Source organism: Leptosomus discolor, chromosome 5, assembly GCF_034619465.1.
Source record: "Leptosomus discolor isolate bLepDis1 chromosome 5, bLepDis1.hap2, whole genome shotgun sequence".
NCBI classification, from domain to species: Eukaryota; Metazoa; Chordata; class Aves; order Leptosomiformes; family Leptosomidae; genus Leptosomus; species Leptosomus discolor.
The window spans coordinates 67945877-67966846 of record NC_141395.1 but is presented as its reverse complement, the minus strand read 5'-3'; the positions used below and the strand labels follow the sequence as shown (position 1 = coordinate 67966846).

General features: G+C 38.6%; 1 protein-coding gene across 3 annotated transcripts in view; it reads right to left on the bottom strand.

Moving 5' to 3' along the window:
* COL14A1 (collagen type XIV alpha 1 chain) overlaps positions 1-20970 on the bottom strand; it is a 121771-nt gene that overhangs the window by 72808 nt on the left and 27993 nt on the right. For all 3 annotated transcript variants that reach the window (XM_086466166.1, XM_009947615.2, XM_086466165.1), the window contains 7 exons: positions 11772-11927; positions 10955-11074; positions 9438-9602; positions 8882-9043; positions 7289-7440; positions 6453-6582; positions 975-1120 (listed from right to left, as the gene is read on the bottom strand). In XM_086466166.1, the coding sequence (XP_086322292.1) occupies positions 975-1120; positions 6453-6582; positions 7289-7440; positions 8882-9043; positions 9438-9602; positions 10955-11074; positions 11772-11927 (1031 nt within the window). The remainder of the gene's footprint in view (positions 1-974; positions 1121-6452; positions 6583-7288; positions 7441-8881; positions 9044-9437; positions 9603-10954; positions 11075-11771; positions 11928-20970) is intronic.

Here is a 20970-nt window from a genome sequence, read left to right as displayed (position 1 = left end):
ACTGGTGTTCACGCATATTGAGGCTCAGATTTGTTACTATTTAAGGTGCGTATCATTGTCCTCCTACACCTCTTCATAGAGAGCCACATTAACATGGACTGATTTATTGAAAAAAAAAGTCTTTCTTCTGGGTAAGGCGCAGCCCTCCCAAATCAGCTAGTTTTCAGGAAGGCTCCATTTTTAACAGGATTATGTGCTCACAGCCACTCATTTAACAGGGAGCACAAGTCTATATGAGCTTTCAGCAGCTTCCTACACTCTCCACAAGTTCGCGTGCCCCTGTATGCTTTTTAGTGTTCTTGCTCGAACAGAGATGTTGTACATAATCTTAATTCTACATATAGAAACCTGGGCATACAAACTTTTAAATCCTAGGCCAGAAGTTCCATTGGAACTGTGCTAGCAACTTTAGAAAAGTCTATTGGATTTACTGTTTTAGTGACAGAAGACTGAACTTCACCTTGTTCCACCTTCTAAAAATATCTTCTAAAAATCACTTTTGATGAAAAACATTATTTTTAAATTTAAATAAAAATTGAACAGAACTAAAAGAAAACCAATAAAGGTCACACCTGCAATTTTTATTTACTTTTAAAGGTCCTGATGAGAAGAAAGGCTAAACTTCACATTCTTCTGATAACACATTTAGAAAAGATCTTAGTTTTAAATTACATTTTTTCCTTTGAATGTTAGTTTTATATGATGATACAGTATCACCTCATATATAATTTCAAGAAAGTCACTTTAATTAGGCTGAAATTGTTGCATTTTTATAACAACAATATATAAAAACAATCAACTGGTACTTGCACTTTATTCATAGTCTGTAACACATACAGTACTTAAGGCAGTCACGGAAAAAAAAAAAAGTATTTGCTGATCTAGTTGGAGGTTAAAGGCCATGTACTAATTTATTCTTTAAAAGATTTATTTTTTTTAATAATTGCTATTCAAATGAAAGCGCAATACATCACCTCCTTCTCATCTGCTGCCAATCCTTCCGTGAGGGGAGCATACAGGATCATGTAACCTGTGGCACCCGCTACTCCATTCCACTTCGCTCTCATGCTGCTCTGTGACACATCATACAATTGCAGATCCGATGCCATTGGCAAGGCAACTACAGTGGAACAAGAGACAGACACTTCAGTTGTCTCACTTGAACAACCAGCTATTTTATTTTGCCCCAGGAAATAAGATAGCTATCTCCAGGCATGGAAGTGCTGTCTGTATGCCACAATTCTGAAGAGCTGATTAGTACATAAAAGAATGTAGAATTAGAGAAAGAAGGAAATGATGACCTAACCAATTCTAATGCCACGGCAGAGTTACCCCTTACAAAGCACTTCAGCTCTTTGTCCTAAATGGCTCTGAACATTTCAAGTGGGAGGATTTCTGTTCTTTCAGCACCAAATCACTCTGTTCAGACCTCACGCTTCTTTCTCCCTGACCTGCAGGAGGATGACCATTTGCCATCGAAGAACGGCCAGAGCCGATATTAGGAACAAGTTAGCAGTCCCCAGACGTGGCTCTTTCTGGCAATAGTTCCCAAGCCAGAGCGTGGGAGAGACAGCCATGAGGTAGGACACCCCAGAGGAAACCCTGAATGAGCACATTGCGCACATCAAAATATTTTGACTACAAACTATTGTGTGTTTAAGGCCTGGCTCCCAGGCCTATGTCATTGGGATTATGCAAATGTGGCCAAGATCATCCATTGCAAATCATGGTGAGTGCAAACCTGGTGAGTACAACTAAGCAGGCTGAGTAAAATTCAGACGTTATTAAGTGTATTTGTGAATTTAAGGCACTGATACCAGAACATAGCATCAATCTGGGTTCCTGTAATCAATCTTTCTATTTCTGTAACTATTTAGAGCAGCATTTTGCACTTCTCTGATTGTCCTCACTTTCTTCATCTCATAGAATAACATTCCAAGGCCTCTCCACTGCTGTAACACCATTGATGGATCCACCGAAATATCCAGTCACTGGAGAGATATAAGGGAAACTTTGTCTGTTCCTTTGGAACTTCTACACTGACTATCGTCCCTATAATGACACAAAGGTTCGGAAAAAAACCAGAAGGCAATTGGTAACTGATATCACAGAATCACAGACTGTTAGGGGTTAGAAGGGACCTCGAAAGACCATCTAGTTCAACCCTCCTGCCAGAGCAGGACCACTTAGAGTAGATCAAACCTTTCCTATCAGGAACTCAGAAAGACTGTTAATAGGCTGGATGTTAAGCCTCTACAAAGCTCTGTTTTGCACATTTCTGACGAATCTGATCTGCAAACACAGATTCAGCAACCAATTCTAATTGCAATGCTAATATTCACAGAGCTTGTCTAATCTCCTTGTCCAAACAAAAACTGCAGCCTGTCTAGCTGACATCTCCAAGGAGCAGCGTATCTATTACGTTATGTTCAACAAGCTCTAACAAAGCTCTTCACTTCCTACATACAAAACATGCCAGCCTCGTCCTTTCCTGTTCATTGAGGCTGTTCACTCAGTCTGTTGTTCAGGTCTGTAAACATGGGCAAAACTTCAACCCAGGCCTCTCTTCAGGTTTCCACTTCCAGGTTACCCATCCATCTTCACTTCCAAACCTTTCACAGCCCACCTCCATCCTATTTAAAACCTTGTTGATGTGTTGACTGATATTCCCATGAATTCCCACAATTCCTCTACTTATAGGCAGAAACTACCCATAAACATTTTCAAAGGTACTTCAGCCTCCTCCCTCAGAGCTCCACTCAGACCTCTAATACCTACAGAAAGAAACTACATGTTGCATTATTCTGTAGGCACTTTCTACCACATTGTCTCATTCCTATTCAAACTGCCACAGGATCACAGAGAGACTATCCATCACCTGTCCTTCTCCTTATTTTGCTTCTAAAAATCCAAGAAAAGGATCCTCTAACTCTGACTCATTTTAACTCTCACCAGGAACTCCTAGATACTGTCACAATACAAGTAATAATTAATGTAGAGGTGACCGGAAATTAAACAGTGGTGTTTCTACTAGAATTTTCAGCTGAAGAGCTAGCATCTCAAATATATATACACAGCAGATGCTGATTTGCATCTTGGACAGCTACCAGAGTATCCTAATAATCTGGTAGCATTGGGACAAATTAAACCTACTAAGAAAGAACCGGAATAAACTAAACCAGGTAAAATATATTTGCAGGAAGTTAAAATGTCAGTACATTTCATATTTCTTTCGAGTTAGAAGTGAGTATTAAATCAGAAACTTTTCTAATTATCTGTACATTATGCATATTGAATGTGTCTATTTAGATTTCACATACCTCTAAGCTATTTTCAATGTTCTGTATGAACAAATGTGATTGGTGGCTATTTTAATCTGTCGGTATCTCACACAAAGGCAGGAATGTCAGCTACATCTTTCCATAGTTCTTTATTAGGATAGTAAAAAAAATATTTCAAACTGCAGGTATTTTAGCATGTGGAGTGATCAATACTTGCACAGACTACTACTTCCAACACACTATCAAAGACAGCCGTATAAAATGCTTGATGCTGCATGACCTTGGGGTGTGATCTGATCAGATCTCAGAAAGCCAGCAGGTCTGGGCTCCGTCAGAACTTGACTAGGTGACTTCAAAGGAATACCAGGTGCAATATGAAACAATCCTGTTGGCTCAGTATGAGACTGTTCTCTTCGCCTCAATAAATTAAACAGGTCCTAACACCATGTTATGGGGTATAACATGGCTGGAGATGACATTTCGGGAGACAGACTAAAACAGAAGTCTCAAATAATTTTTATGATCCTATTTTATTTTCTTTTCAGATTGGGAAGATTAGCACTTACACAGAGTCAAAGAACCATTGAGGATGAAAGGCACCTCTTGAGATCATCTAGTCTAACTTCCCTGTTCAGTTTGGGTAAGCTACAGCAGGTTGCTCAGAACCATGTCCAGTTGAGTTTTAAATATCTCCAGAGATGCAGACTCCACAACCTCTCTGGACGACCTATTCCGGTGTTTGACCACCATCATAATAAAATCATGTCATCTTCTGTTAAGATTTAATGTCACAGATTTTTAATTTGTGCCCATTGACTCTTGTCCTAGCAGGTGGCACCACTGAGGAGAGTCTGACTCCCTCTTCTTCATTCCCTCCCATCAAGGATTTTTACACACTGATAAGATCACCCCGAGCCTTCTCCCCTCTTATGCTCCAAGCCCTTAATCATCTTTGTGGCCTTTCACTGGACTCACTCCAGTAAGTCCACATCTCTCGCGTACTGGCGAGCCCAATACATAACCAAATATGAAGGTTTGGCCTCATCAGTGCTGAGCAGAGGGCAAGAATCACCTCCCTCAACCTGCTGCCAATCCTTTTCTAACACAATCCAGGAGGCTCTTGGCCTTCTTTGTGACAAGGGTGCACAGTCAGCTTGTTGTTTACATAGACCCCCAGGTCCTTCTCTGCAGAGCTGCCTTCCAGATAGTCACCCCTCAGTGTTTACTGACACATGGGGTTATTGCTCCCCAGGGGCAAGAATTTGCAGTTCCCTCTGTTGAACTGCATGAGGTCAAACATCTTTTCCCCTGCATATATCCATCTTGAACTAATTCAAATCACCTTCTTGTCCTTCGTGTTTGGAAAAACGTTTCAAGGATTAGTTGCTCCATCACCTTCCCAGGGACTGAGGTGACAATGACCAGCCTGTAGTTCCCCAGATCCTGCTTCACAAAGGACTGACATTTGCTTTCTTCCAGTGTTCAGGAACTTCTCCCAGTCACCATGATCAAGGATAACCGCGACTGTCCTCAATGACATAAGCCACCTCCCTCAGCACTCACGGATGCAGCCCATCCAATCTCATGGACTTATGTGTGTCTGGTTTACTTCAAGTGCTCCCTATACTGTTACTCCTCAAATAAGCACAAGCCTTCCTTTCTCCAGACTTTCCCACTGATCTCAGCAGCCTGGAATTTCTGAAGGCCACTTTAAACAGCAAAGACTGAGTCAAGGAAGTCATTGAGTACCTCAGTGTTTTCCACTTCATTTGCCATCAGGTCCCCTGTCTCATTCAGGAGAGGGCCCATGTTTTCCTCAGTCTTTCTTTTACTGTTTATGCACTTGTACAGTCCATTCTTCTTGCTCTTCACATCCCTTGACAGATTCAGCTCCAGGTTGGCCTTGGCTTTCCTAAACTTACCCCTGCAAGATCAGACAGCAACTCTATACTTCTCCTGGGTCATCGGCCTCTTCTTCCACATTTAATATGCTTCCTTTTTATGTCTGAGTTCTGTTAGGAGTTCCTCGCATCCAAGCCAGCTTCCTGTCACCTTTGCTTGATTTCCTACTTGTCAGTATGGACTTTTCTTGAGTTGTAGGAGACGATCTTTGGGTATCAAGCTGCTCTTCTGGATCCCGCTTTTCTCCAGGGCCATGTCCCTTGGGATTCTTCCAAGCATGTCTCTGAAGAGGCTGAAGACTGCTACCTTGAAATGCAGAGTTGTAGTCCTGCTTTTTACACTCCTCTCTCCTCTTAGAATCCTGTATTCCACCATCTCATGGTCTCTGCAGCCAAGGCTACCTGTGACTTTAACACACACACCGCCCCCCGACATCAGTTCTTCCTTGTTTTTAAGTACCAGCTACAGCAGATCACCTTCTCTTGCTGGCTTCTTGATCACTTGTGTCAGGAAGTTGTTGCCAAAGCACCGCAGAAATCTTCTAGATTGCTTGAGTCCTACTACTGTGCTGTTCCTCCAGCAGATATGAGCTATTGATATATTGTATTGACTTCCTGGCTTCTAGTTTGAACTAAAAAGTTACTCTTTACTTCCTTTCATAATATCTGCCATATTTCCTAAAAAAGTAACTGTATTTTGCATACAAATACATAAAATTTATATGATAAATAGCAGCACATTGTTTCAGCTACTACCATAGTTTTCATTATAGAACCCAAAACTGTAAATGTATTAATTATAACAATACCCCAAGTTGCCATTTTACAGACAGAAAATAACTGAATCATTGAGAAAGGAACTTACAGAAATTACCTCGAAATCTTTGGCACTGGTGGGAATCACACGGAGGTATTTCTGGTCCCACCTAATCCTTCACTCATGAGATCATCTTCAGCCACAAATCTAATTTATAAAGTTTGGCTTCACACCCAAAGCGTAGGAAATGTTCTAATTTAGGATTCAATACAACTGACTTCAAAGTTCAGCCCAGAGATAAAACCTTTCTGTGTTTAAATATCCACAGGGCACATGGACTTAGAAACTTAGCCCAGAATTAATTCAAATAGAAATTAATTTAAGGCAAATACATTAAAAGAAACTAAATTGAAAAAGACTCCACTCTATTTCTTTTCCACAATAACTGATGCTTACACAGTGTGATTAAATGCAGACAGCCAAATCCATAATGAACACAATAAGGATACTTACGTGTAGTTTCAGTTCCACGGAGGCCCTCACTAGCAGCATTTGAGTATATAGCAAATACAGCTATCTGGTATTCAGTTAAAGACATCAGGTTTTTCAGAACTGCTGTTGATAAGCTTCCATCTACCACAACCTGTTTAGAAAAAAAATCAACTAAATATGCATAAACAAACTAACTATATTACCATCAATCAATGAATCCCTCTTTCAGGCAATTTTTACACAGGCATCCAAGAATTAATGTAATAAATTAAATATATCCTTAGTTAAATCCTTTTGCTCTTCTGCCTTTCCATTCAATTTTGTAAGTTGTCAGCTAAAGCCAAAAGCTTGTTCCACTGCATTTTTGCTCATGTCGAAAATGCCCAAGTCCTTCTCAGACAAACACCTCTCTCCAAATTTTCAATGACCAGGTGTAGACATCCCAAAATATACAGCCGTATCATCTTCCTTTCATGAATTATTTTTTCTTAGAAATTAAAATCTGGCTTAACCATCAGCTCCTACCTCTGCTGTAAACAGAATGGTGCAGGGGGAGTCTATAGACTTGGTTCAAGTAACCGTATGTCTAAGCAAAACTGCAGGCAGTTTACCCCGCCCACCAAAAGTACGCATTGTTATAGCACATTTACTTTAAATTACATAACAAAAAAGCAGCCTGGCTACTACCTAACTTTCACCACCATGCAATACGACCATATCTCCTTTCTATACTGGGCTTCAGAGCCCACATTGGGAATTTCAGGGTAGATATTTAAATAAGACCATGGATTTTTTTTTTGTCTAGTTAGTTCTTGCTGTTGTATTAAAAATTTCTGGGAAGCTTTTCCTCCTATTACCTCTTCCGGTTGTCCTCCTCGACTGGGATAGTACACAACCCTGTATTTTTCCACTTTGCCTGGTGCAGGGGTCCAGCTAACCCGGAATCCTCTAGCCGTTACCTCAGATGTGACCAAATCCGAAGGAGCCCCAAGTGAAGCAACAATTGTTCCTAGGTTAGAGACAACACAAATTTTTTATTCCCTTCTGCAAAATAATTATTCTGTTTATTGTATTTGCTGAAGATCCAAAGATTGCTCCTCGTCAGCAAATCAACTAATTTGCTACTGCACATTTATTCAGGCCATTTGCACCTGAAACAAAAAACTAATAGTAAGAATGAGTACTGCACATGGAGTTTTTACTGGGACTAAGCCTCCCTGATCTTTCATAAACCTTTTGTATGAAAGAGACAAACCCACAAAACTAAGCCTTCCTGTCCTTGCTCCCATCACTCTTTCAAAGCCATTTCTTTCCGTTTTTTTTTTCAGGTTGCTTTCCTCCCAGTCATGAAAAATATCCAAGTACATACACAGCTGTGATCTCCTGTGCTCCTCTGCAGGCTGGAAACTGATACACTGCCTGTCAGCAGATTGAAGAGATGTAGTGAATGGTCATCTTCTCTGGCAATCATTCCTTTCCACAAAGATGTCTCATCTCTCTATGGTTTTTCCATTCTCTCCCTCTCAATTTCCTAACTGACTGCTTACTCTCCCCATAGGACACAGCTAATATTCTGTATTTCTTCCAGTTTCCAGGTGAATAAAAGAGGAAAAAGACAGAATGAAGCCTTACTATAATCTACACTTTTTCATTGCACAGGTAGAAATAAGAAAGACAGCTTTCCTTAGTGATATATATTGCAAGCTTATTGAAAAATCGCTCAGCATTTGTGATATTACAGAATCACAAACCAAGCAATGCAAATAAAATCCACTGAAGCCTTTCAGAAAGAACTTCCTTGGGTAGGACTGTTTCTCTGGCAAATTACAACATTTTTTCATAGCCATTTCTTTTGTTCAGAAAAGCAAAAAAATGTTGTAGTCAAGAGAAGGCTTTTTTATATAAGAAACATTTTCTTCACCACTATCTTTTCTTATGCTCTGAAATATATTTTTTATGTGTTAAACAGGAAAGAGGAAAAAAAAAAATCACCAGAAAGGGACAAAGCAATCTTAATAGTTGAAAATTTTGAAAACTTGATATAATAAAACGAGTAAGTTAGGAGATGGAAAGCACAGCACGAGCGTAACAATTCCATGTGCAGTTGTTAAAGCAGTTCATCCACAAAACTGTGTATTATTTTAAAAATTTCCTTATCCACCGCTTGGACATAGTTACAGAAGAAAGAATGTATATTTCTGTATTTTTTGGTATACCAGATACCGTAATATTTACCACTATCAAAGACAGAGAACAAAAGATCAAAGATATCAAAGCAAGAATTAAACACATCTAGAAAGACAACTTCCCTGACAATGTACTTCCTTACAAGCGAAAGACTATACAGCATGACTCAAGTGTCAGAAGCCAGCTTAGAACTGCAGGTATAGTTGGAATAGATTTTGTAGCTCTAAGTTTATGTTAAGTTACATCTTGTTTCTTATTTTCACCTTTGATTTCCTTTTCCTGTTCCTCTACTCGTGAGCACACTGTTCTGGTAAGACCTTCAACAATGGTATGCATGAAGTTAAAGTCAGCAACGTTGTAAACGTGCGTGCTGTCAGGTTCAGAGGCAATCTCTTTGAGTTCATTTATATCCGCATTCTTTACACCTTTCATTGGAAAGAAAAAGAAAGAAAATATTTGCAACAAAAAAGGAAAAAAACCTTGCACGCACAGGGATTGATAAAAAAATTCCTAAATACCAATTCTGTCTATTTGTTAACAAGCAACTACAGATTGCTCTGTTGTTAATGTTAAGACATTAATTTCTGCCAGTGTAATTGGCTTTTTTCAGCTGTCTCCTGATAAGGCAGCATCCATGTATACTGCTAAATTCCTGTTATAGCAGCAAAGAATTGGAGAACATATTAAAGAAGATTTAAATGAATGATGACACTTACCAGATAGAGACAGAAAAGAATATTTCCTTAATACTGAGGGCAACAGATACAAATACACCAGAGTATAATAGTACACAATATATGGATATGGCAGAATACACACCAATAGCAAACAGCTCAATGCCAGCATCTCGCAGGTTTTTAGCAGGAGGGATAACATCATCTTGGGACTTCCCATCAGTGATCAGTATACCGATTTTAGATACTCCAGGTCTTGCACCTGCTTCAGGCTTAAAGCTGTTTTCCAAAATGTAAGTTAAGGCAAGACCTAAAAAAGGAAAAATTTTAAAAGACTTTAAGAGGGAAAAATGTCCACTATTTTTTATAATATTACAGTGTTTGTCTTTCCACTCAATTTAAAAATCCTAAGAAATCTTTTAATGAAGAATAAGTATAAAAGAAGAATTTATTTACTGAAAGATTACATTTGAACAAGCAACCTAAACTACAGTGAAGTTGACATTCATCTTTATATTGATCTCCCTGTGAATGCATCCTCTTTTCTTTCTTACTCTACAAAGTTAGAATAGGAAGTCCTCCCTCTCTCTACCTACATTGCTTATATGAAAGCACATGCTCTGGACAGCTTAATGAATCCCCATACTACATACAATCTTACTTTAAATTGCTTGTTCTTTCCAATTTACAAGCTGAAAAAAAGCTTAAATAAAGGTTAGGAAGAATCTGATTTTAATAACTGCTAATTATTGAAAGGGAAGGAAGAACAGCTCCTCACAACAAACTTACATGTCACAATGAGATCCTACCTGAAAACTCTCTTAAGTCTCCCACAGCAAAGTTTCCTAACTCACCTTCTTCTAAAGTAATAATAAAATCCATATAAAATAATAATGATAATTTACTACTAGCTACCTCACAGTAATCTCATTCCTAGAATTATACTAGAGTCCTGTTGATTGTCCCACTGCAGTCACTCCTTCTACCAAAATAAGGACTGATGCAGAAGAGGAGAACCTTTCACATTATTTCTCCCCTTCCCTCCCCACAAAGAAAAAAAAAAAAAAGGCAGCAGTTTACTTAAAGCCGTGTCTGGGCCTTTGGATAGATCATTCTCCTGGCAAGACAGCCAATATTACTAACTGCTGCTTTGATGATACTGGAATTGTGTTCAGAGACTGTATTTTTCCAAGGTTGACAGGCATCCCCCATTTATCCATCACTAAGTGTCTTCTGGGGCTACAGTGCTCTAACTACTAAAAGGTCAATGGAAATCTAAAAGCCCCAGGTGATCATTTGAGAAGTTACTATTGCCAGTTGTCAGATATTAAAACAACATTCTTTCCTTCTCCAGAATAAAGCTCTGCGCGTGAACATTATGAATGGATTTTGCATTTTCCTAGCAGGTAAAAGACTTTACTTCCAGCAGAGAGAGTTCATGTTCACTTTGTTTTATGAGACCCTGTCCTGACCAGAAAGATTCCCAGTGAAGCCAATGAGACAAGCACTTCAGAAACGACTTCACTGACATTGGATAAAACCATTAGCAAGCTGCAAAAACCCTGTCCATTTTACCCTTCATAATAAGCACTAACACTTCTTAGTCTGTGCAGCAGACTATGTTTTTTTAATAAAAGGCAAAAGCTAGAGCATACACTGTACCTGTTAATGTATTCCCTCCCTTATATGGTAGATTACGAACGGCATCCAAAACAGCATCTTTTGTGCCATAAGCATTCAAATGCCATTCAATTCGGGGATCACCACTGTACTGTGCAAGACCTAAAGAACCAGAAATTAAGTTAACGAATCAGACAATAAAGCATTTTTTTTTCAAGTATCTGTACTTCATGTACTTGGTTACCAACAGCATACCATAGTAAGCTCACCCTAAGTAGCTCTGCTACCATACCAGAAAAACTGCAGTGCTGTAGATTAAAAAACATAGGATAAAGTTGTTCTTAGTGGCAACTCCTCAATTTATTTTCAAAGCCTTTCGTTCAAGTGCGAAGGAAAGTAAATGACTACCAACTTTTTCAGAGTTTAGTAAGTTGCCAAGAAATATTTTTTTGAAAACAACAATTTTATTTAATATGTTTTTGAATAGACTAAAATGTAAGTAGCAGAACAGAAATATAACATTTGAGCCAGTTTACCCATGAGAAAAGCCATCTATTGGCACATTCTTTCTCTAAGAATTAAACTGCAAGTGTTTGATCTAATGCTGACTGAAGTCAGTAAGACTGTTTCCACTGGTTTTTCTTTTCCACATTGGAGTTTTTTTAAGCTGAGTATCACAGTAAACTGTGAGGAATTAACACTACAAACATTCCAGCAGCACTACTGTAATGATAGAAGTACTAGTTCCAGGTGAGGATGAATCTCGTACAAATAAGTAGCATTAAGCTGCTAACTATCATGAAATCGTGACATTTTTACATTTCTACAGAAATATTTAAGAAAAAATATGGCACCTTACCTACTCTTGTCTTCTCAGAACCCACATTGAAAGCGGAAACCAGATTTTCCAGGAACAGCCGAACAAGCCTGAAATTGAATCTGCCAATACTCCAAGAACCATCTACCAGTATCACAATATCTGCAATTGCTGGAGTTTTACAGGTAAACAGGCTTCCTATAAATCATTAAAATGAAAACAATATTGTTAATTCAACAATAAAATTGTAATTCAACAAATGTGCACCTTCCTCCTCCCACTAAGCTTAATACTTCAAGCTTTCTTCCATGGGCCAAGTGAAAAATAAACAAAATCACTAAATGTATTTGTTCTAAATTCAGTAACAGAACAGTTTGACCACTATCGGCTTCAGCTCTTTCATTAAGCTGTTCAAAATTACTGTTGGGAGACCCAGGAAAAAGAAATCCTGCTTCTAAAAATACAATACTTCAGAAAGAAAAAAATAACTGTCGCGTAGCACAATCAAACCAGCAGTTCATTTTCATTCTCAGGAATATACATACACAGTATACAGTTCACGACACTTAACCTTAGGTGTAGACAATCCAGAGAGCGCTACCTAGAGATGCAGACATCCAAAACAGTTATCAAGACCCCTTTCAAAGTCAACATAGAAAAACACATGTTTCTATACTTCTCAATAACTCTGTAGAAAAACTTCTTTAGCTGCCATTGTAGATGTCTGAAGTTAGAAGTGAACGTCACCCTGGGAGTCTAGAGTAAACCTGAAGGTCAGTTGAACTTACTGTATAAACCTAAGTAGGAGGCGCTCAGTATAGCAAAGGTAAATGCAAAGACCTCAGATTCAATTTCACAATCTCTATGAGAACAAGCACCCCATGAAGATTTAGTCTTACACACGTACGGAAAAGTGTGCAAAAATAAAAGAGCAACAGAAAAGACCTGATGAGAATCAGCAGAGACGCACATTAGTAGCTTCTAAGGTTTAGCTACCCAATGGGGAAACGAGAGGAAATGGGAGTCAGACACAAATTGCAAGAGAAGCCAACAAGAAGGTTTTTAGGGGTACAGATTCTTAAGAAATTGAGAAGACTGTAAATGTCAGGTTGCTGAAATAGTGGATTAACACTGTAGGAAGTGAAAACGAGTGATTGATGTTACACAGATACACCAAACAAGAGCTTACATTTGAAGTATAAAACCAGCAAACCCCCCACCAGATTGACTATAGAATAAGGACAGAAGTAGGAAAGTCAAAACAAAGCATGTTAGTAGAAAAGGTATCATGCATCACAAATTATTCAGGGATGAAAATCACGTCTCTCAATACAGTAAAAAACCTGCAGATTAGCGAAGTAAGCTGCAGCTCAACTTTTACCATGAATTTTTTCAGGATCTACTACATAAATTAGTTGACAAAGGACAACAACTAAGGTGGTACTAACAGGAATCACCAAGTACATTGTTAGAAATAAATTGATCCTGAGCAGAGATGCTCAGCGAATAAAGAAGTAATTCAGTGAGAAATAATCAATCAAAAATGTGCTTGCATTAGCTCACAAGCAGCTCTCCTGTTACAGTGAGAGAATAAGCCACATGATTAGCAACTTAAAACTTTAACACCATATTATTAATGACAATCTTTTCATTAAAGACAAAATTATAGTCTCACTGCCAAAACCAATCTGATGTGCAGAAGGAATTCAAACAATTGGTAATAATTAAGAGTGAGTGTACTGTAGTGTAAATCCACTGAGCAAGAAACCCAATCCATAAAGTTACAGTTAATGTCTTAAACGTGTACTAAAAATGTTTTCAGAGGAGCAGAGAACATTTCCTACGTGCAGCTAGCAGTGTAGAATAAGTTCTAAATACATGACAAAAATTCCACTTACAAAGATGCCAAAACAAACATTTTATTTTAGTTTTTACAGTACAAGACAACGCTATTTGAGTTGGCAACACATTTTAATGTATAAACACTTGGGAACATTTAGTAAGCATCAGAAAAATGATCTTAAACTGGAAGATAAATCCAAAGGAGGTCCAAAATCTTTGTATCACTGAAGTCAACAGGAAAACTTCCCTTGATTTCAGCAGGACTGGAATCTGTTTTGTGATTTAATAGGAACTTACTCGTCATGGCAAAATTCATGTTTTAAGTATCTTTGCCAAATAAACTTCCTGTTAATCAGCTTGCATTACTTGCAGTATTTGTCTTCCATTAACATGCAGTTCAATTGTGCCATTCTCACACTGGCCATGATAAGCTTCAAAAGAACTCTTGGCAAAGTAAAATGCTACTCAACACCAGTCAGAATGATAGAACTGGGCCCCTGATTCACATCCAAGCAGCTGTGCTATAGCACAGATGTACCTTTTCAGTATGATCCCAGCAGTTTAATCAATGTAATCAAGCAGCCCAATGAGGGCAACAGGATTTGCGTGGCTGTATTTCCCTTCTCTACTTCTAAAAACTCAGGTAGTACCCTAGGTCTTACTCATTTCGTATCAACAAGTTTTGCCTATAAGGCTTCTTTAATCCTGCAGTGATACCTTTCTGAATAAAACCTTTTATTGGTTTTAGTAAATCCATTCAGTGAAGCAAAACCCAAAGAATAAAGAAAACGATAACGGCATTCCTTTCAATATTTTATTTCCACATCATCAGATCAGTGCAAATAGTATCATTCAATTATTTTTTTGTTAAAAAAGCATGTGTGGTCTGATCCAAGATTGTACTGCAATGTCACAGAATGTGAAAATTTGATTCGTTCTTCGTAGATAGGAGATACTTGTGGAATCTTTTCTGCATAAAACATTTAGGTTTTGTTACTTCTGTACACCCACTATTTGCTTATGTTTTCTCCTTGTTGTACTTAATAGAATTGTAGAAAGTTCCCTAAAATGGAATAAACAACAGTGAGATATTAAACAGAACAACATGCTGCATAGAAATCTTTAAAACCTGATAGGAATACAAACACCATATCACCCCAGTTTATAAAGTTAGTCTTATAAAGACACAGTATGCAGCAAATAATTTACACGCCCCACTGATATTAGCCAGTTTCCATTATCATTCTAGCAAACGTCTTTTTCAGTCATCTTTCCATACAACCATACATGGTCATGAACTCCTATAGGGTTTGAGGATAATTTTGAACATTTCAACTATCTAAACGTATCATTAATAGCAAATTTTCTCAAAAACATTTCTTAAAGGAGGATGACAGCATATAATTCCATATTAAAAAAAAAAAGCTTCCAACAGTCAGTGGTTTAGCCCACTACAAGTTTCAATATTGTGTGATCAGGTTGTGCATATTTCCCTCTTTCTTGGTCATCAAGAAAACAGTAGTGAGAGAGAAGGTACCACTTTCCTCTGAATTATAAAATACTCACTAGTTTCAAGAGCACAACAGTAGGGAGCAGATCAGTTACCTAATTTTGTACAATGTTTCCTAATGTTGTACAGATAGTATTACTCGACTTCAAGTGCTGCATTCCACAACAACCAATAACAGAGCCTGTGATTTTCGGTTAGAGGAAATTACGGAATTGCAAACATCCTAAAGTCAGAAAAAAGACCTTATGTATTTTACACCAGCAACTGTCTTCAGTGCATCCACCTACAATGGGTGAAGGAGTTTAATGGGGAGAAAATTAAAAAATTAATGGTCTTTCTATAACAAATTTACAATCTTCCTAGCGTTATTTGGTAGAAGGGACTTGCCACTCCAGGAAGCTAACCGAGGAGGAAAGGGTTTTCCCTTTCTGCATGTCACAAATGAAGGCACAGACTCCAAATTTCACCTCCAAAGACATCATTTAGTTACATACTAAAGGCTACAGCAATGTATTAGGATAAGATATTTGCACAAAACCCGCTTCAGTATTACCAATAGTCACATCATCATCAAGAATTTCTGTTCCCTTTTTTCAGGGAAATCTTTCAAAGAATAACCAGCATTGAAGGAAATTTGCTTCTACCAAATGAAGTTTCCTGCCTTTGATCCCTCAAGCCCCCAGGCATTAAAGGTGACGCATTTCCTTGCAATTCCAATGTGCCAGTGCTATAGCACTATCAAGATCCATGTCAGAGTTTGACTGAGAGTGAAGCCAGTGATGGTAATACCGAAAAAAAGATGCAGCTAGAACTTTCTGGGATAGAGGGAGCCTGCAGAACGTGACCCTTGAGACATCCCATTGAAGGGAATGGAGTACAGAGTGAGGACTGGGAGGGGCTCTGGCAGTACGGGGGATATATAGAACAAAAAGCAGGGTCTGCAAGCTTCTGTAGACACTGACCACCTTCCTGAGGCTGTTTTCAACCTGTTGCTATTCTTTCACAAGTGCATTCACTGAGCAAGTGAGCAATGTTAAAAACCAGAAGTTTGACCAAAAAAACCCGCAAGCCTTACTTAGACACAAATGCAAAACTGATTTTTAGACTAGAATAGTGTTTCTGACTCACAGAGTTAATACTACTACTCTTTGAAAGTTCTCTGAAAGGTAAAGGGAGAAGCAGCAGATACAGGCACTGCCACCGGGGAGGACTCAATGCCTTAGAAGAACCAGTTCGATTTCCATGCAGTTATGATACATTTTGCAGAAACACATTTGAAATTTTGCCTCCCCTTGGTACGAAACTCTGTTCTCATTTTCAAGAGCCAAAACACACACGTCTTCTGCTAGAAGTTAAGACTATAATTCTTTCTGAGTCTGCAATATGTCGTTTCCTTTCTTGCTCCCTGTCACAGTGGAAAAGTCAAATAATAAATGTGGAAGTAGAGGAAGAAAGTTCAAGTAGAGGTCAGTAATAATACAGTATGAATGGAAGAGTCGTTCATGGGGTAACAAAGCACAAAAGACAAGAAGCTTTAAGACAGAAGCGAGTGAAAAATACATTGCGAATAAAGCATGATTGACAGCACCACAACTGAGCAGAAGCACCACTGAGGACAAGGGCAATATAAATCTACATCAACAAAATGTCACCTATTTTAAAAAAAAATGTTAAAAAAAAATACAGGGATGTGAGGCAGCATTCAGCTCCAAAATTCAGCAACTCACTAGTCCACGCTTCTGACATTGACATTACTGCACTGCGCTGGTGATATCATCATTGCACTTGGACCTCAGTTTAACACATCCCATATGTCAGGCTACGGACCAGACAAATGCATACAACATAACTGCTTTTCTTTGAACTAGATCCAGCCATAGCTTGAATTTGAAGGACTCAAATGCTGGAACATCATTAGGTTGAAAGAGCAGCCCAATGAGGTTAGAAGTTTGTCCCTGCTCCTTAGAAAAAAAAAATAAATAACAAAATAAAATAAAGCAGCCAGCCCTTTCCCATGCACCTTGTTCTGTTCCAGGAAACTAATATAGCCCATCTGGCAGGCCTACAAATTTGTTATTTGGGGGAGATGGAATATTAAGATTTACTGAATCTCTTCTGTCTAATCATGTCACATTTGACTGTGAATGCTGTGAACTTTGCTTATTTCAAAAAGTACACAGCAAGAAATAAATATTACTTAAAGCATACAATTTGATTTTAAAGCCACAAAACTAATTAAAGCAGTAGCTGATAAAACACATTAATTGCCCTCACATACTAGTGATAATTCTCAAGTGTGAGAGAAGGAAGCATACAGCTGTTTTCTATGCAGCTTTCCATATACCCTCAATGACTGCTGTACTTCCACAGTAAGAAATCACTAGCTTAGAAAAACTTTCAGAACTTTCTCACAACATCTTAACTTTTTAATTTACTTGAGAGACAGAATAAACACAAAAGGTAACTACAAAAGAAAGCGCTGGTGTTTTCTGGCAGACCATTGCTGACCGGTAGCACTGAAGCACCTGATGTCTGCAGCAGCCTCCCAAGTAGCAACACTACACTCTCTTGGTCTGCGGTACCTAGACAGAAAAATATGTTTAAAAATCCCTCTGCATTTAAACTGAGGGTTCAAAACATTTATTTTCTCTTCCAACGTGCAACATGTCAACACAGAACAAAGCACATTGCTGAAATCTTTCCTGAAACTGAAGTTCAACACGGCAAGATCCTGTGTTCATTTAGCCATAAGGATTTACACTGAAGATGGTCCACAAACCTCCTGTAAAGTACACGAAACCTCAGAAACAACTCTGCAGATTACAGTGATAATTCTCTACTTTCTTTGCTCTCATTTCTGCATCTGAGCACATAAATGTTTTAAACGAAACAGCTGTCTCAAAGTCTAAATTACTTTTCAAGGCAGAGAACTATAATTTTTTATTAATATGGTCATATTTATCCACCTTTCCTATGTAACAAATACACCAGGATTTAAAAGGGTTATTTTTCCCTTTGCTTTAGTGAAGTATGAAATCCCTGAGATAGTTTTCTCTCGCTATCTAGAAGGCAATTAATCAGGGGGCTGCAGACAAAATTGGCACTCAGAAATCCTCAACATTAATCAAGCTGAATGTAGAAATCCCTCTAAGCCATGACAAAGAGCGGGTCTGTGCCTGAGCTTGTAACTAAGTTACGGCTTTAACACAACAGGTAAAGTAACAGAAAAAAGCCTGCCTGAGCGAAGAAGCTGCGTATCTATGAAAGTCATTAACACCGAACTAATTAAACATTAGTTGAAGAAAACTGCTACCACACTGTTACATTACAGCTCAGCATTACAGATCCAGGTACATATGATGTTGTGGACAGTGTGTCCAGATGGTGCAGCACAGTTACAGTGCAGAAGACTTTCAAATTCACATCCCTATATTGCCTTCAAGCTTTTCTTGAAATTATATTATCATAACGTAACCCATCTATATGCTTCTGTAAGTATAAATATGCTCTGATCTTCAGAAGCATCACTAATTTTGGATGTCATGTGTCAGTCCACAAAAGCTAGGGATGAAATTTGTGCCCCCTTGAATGCAGCAATTCATCCGTTGTCTAATTAGCAGAAGTGTTGGTGTAAACACCCTATTCTGAAAAATCTCCGGCTCCCAGAATCACACAGTAGTGTGGGTGGGAAGGGACCTCTGGAGACTGGCTAGTCAAACTGCCCTGCTCAAAGCAGGGGCAACTACAGCGGACTGCTCCAGGCCATGTCCAGTCAGGTTAAAGAGACTCCATAATCTGCGTAGCCTGCTCCAGTGTTTGACCATCCTCACAGTAAAAAAAGTGCTTTCTTTGATAAAATGGAATTTACAGTTATTTCAGTTTGTGCCCACTGCGTCTTGTCCTTTGACTGGACACCACTGAGAAGAGTCTGTCTCGGCCTTCTTTACTCCTTACGATGTGTATTTTTACACCTTGGAAAGATATCCTTTGAACCTGCTGTCCTCCAAGCTGAACAGCCCAGCTGTCTCAGCCTCTCCTCTTATGAAAGACGCCCAAGCCCTTAATTATCTTCATCGCCCTTCACTGGACTCACTCCAGTAAGTCCATGTCTTTCTTCAGCCTGCTGAGGACGCTCTGAATGGCAGCACAACCCTCTGGTGTATCAAACATTCCCCCCAGTGTTGTATCATCTGCAAACTTGCTGAGGGTGTGCTCTTTCCCATCAACCCAGTCCTCACATGACTGTGGGTTCTCATCTCCCTCCCACACCATCCCTATTTTAAAGCTCTTCTCACCAAGCTGGCCAGCCTGTTAGCAAAGATGAATTTGCCCCACGTAGTCAGATGGATCGCATCTTTTCCAAGCAGACTCAAAGAGGGTCCCATCCTCATAGAAACGGAAACACTGTTGCTGACAGCGGCTGCAAAAATAGTTGTTGACTTACAGGATCTGCCCAGTCCTCCTCAAGCCCTTTCTCCTCATAAGTGGGACCAAGGAGAAGACCACCTGAACCCCATGACCTTGACCATTTCCCCCAGAGCCATGTAGCTGACAGTTTGCCATCCAATGCAAAGAGACCCTGACAATAGGATTACCATAATTATTTTCCACATATTTAATTCCCAGTCTCTCAAAATACATGCTATTAAGCAAAAGTAGACAAATAATAACACAAAAGCAGTCTTCCTCAGAGGAATTGATATTGTGGTTGTTTGGTTATGTCTCAATGAGCAATTTAAAAGAAAAATCCCAAAAGTCTGAATACTGAAGCAGTGACCAGTGGGCTAAGCAGCAATAAACACACCACAGATATTTTTCCCTAAGAGAGCATTTAATTTGATTTTCTTTTCCTCTAGTTCACGGACTTTTAAATGCCTCTCATCCACTAAACTAATTAGTCCCTACCATAAACAAATTACCTAATAGCCATGTTGATACGTTTCCCCCCAGGCAGATTACACTGCTGTCTTCAGCGAGCCTGCAACATTCCTTTCTGTCCAAGATTCCAGTCTCTTCCATTCACCTGTTAGTTCTTTGATCTTGTACTTACAGTACCAGCCAGCCAGACAGGTAAAAAATGCATACAGGCACATCAGTTATGCGATATCATATATGGTAGATAGTTAAATTTTTAAACTACAGAGGGGCTAATAATAAATCTCAAAATAATTTACTGAATATTTTCTTCCATTCAATGCCATTTATAGCTACTTTTCTTTATAGTGTTTCAGAGGCTTTAAAACAAAATGACAAGTCTTATCTCCAAATCCCACTGCATTTTTAAAAAATAAAACAGAAAATCTAAAGCAGAACCTTACGCTAAAACCTTTAGCATAGGGATTTTCTTAACGATTTCACTCTACAGAGGAAGGCAATTTTCTAATCTTTAATTTGCAGACATATGAGAAAAACACTAATCTGATTTTACAGAAAAGCTCTGCATAAACAGTAAGACTGTAATGATTACATTGCATATGATATTTTCTAAAACATCTTCCATAAACAATGGCAAACTCTAAATCTGTAAGAGTAAACTTAAAATTTACACTGAGGAAAAGACAATTATTTTAATTAACCTGGACAAATTACTGGCTGCTACCAAAAGTAAACAACTGTACAGGAGCTGTCAAAAACCAAAGGAGAGTCCTACCACAAGATCCTACCACAAGACACAGACTATGCTTAGACACCTGGGTTTATTTTCAGTTCAGCCAGTAGCTACTTAGAATAGCTATAATCAAAATGAAACTGCTGGCCCTTAACTAAAACCATGCACCTCAATATGCACACGTACGGTTAAACCACCCTGATGCCTGAAAAGCAGGGTGAGGGTAACCTTGTAAAAATGTATTAAAATAGTCCTGTGGAGCTCAACAGAGGATCTTTTAA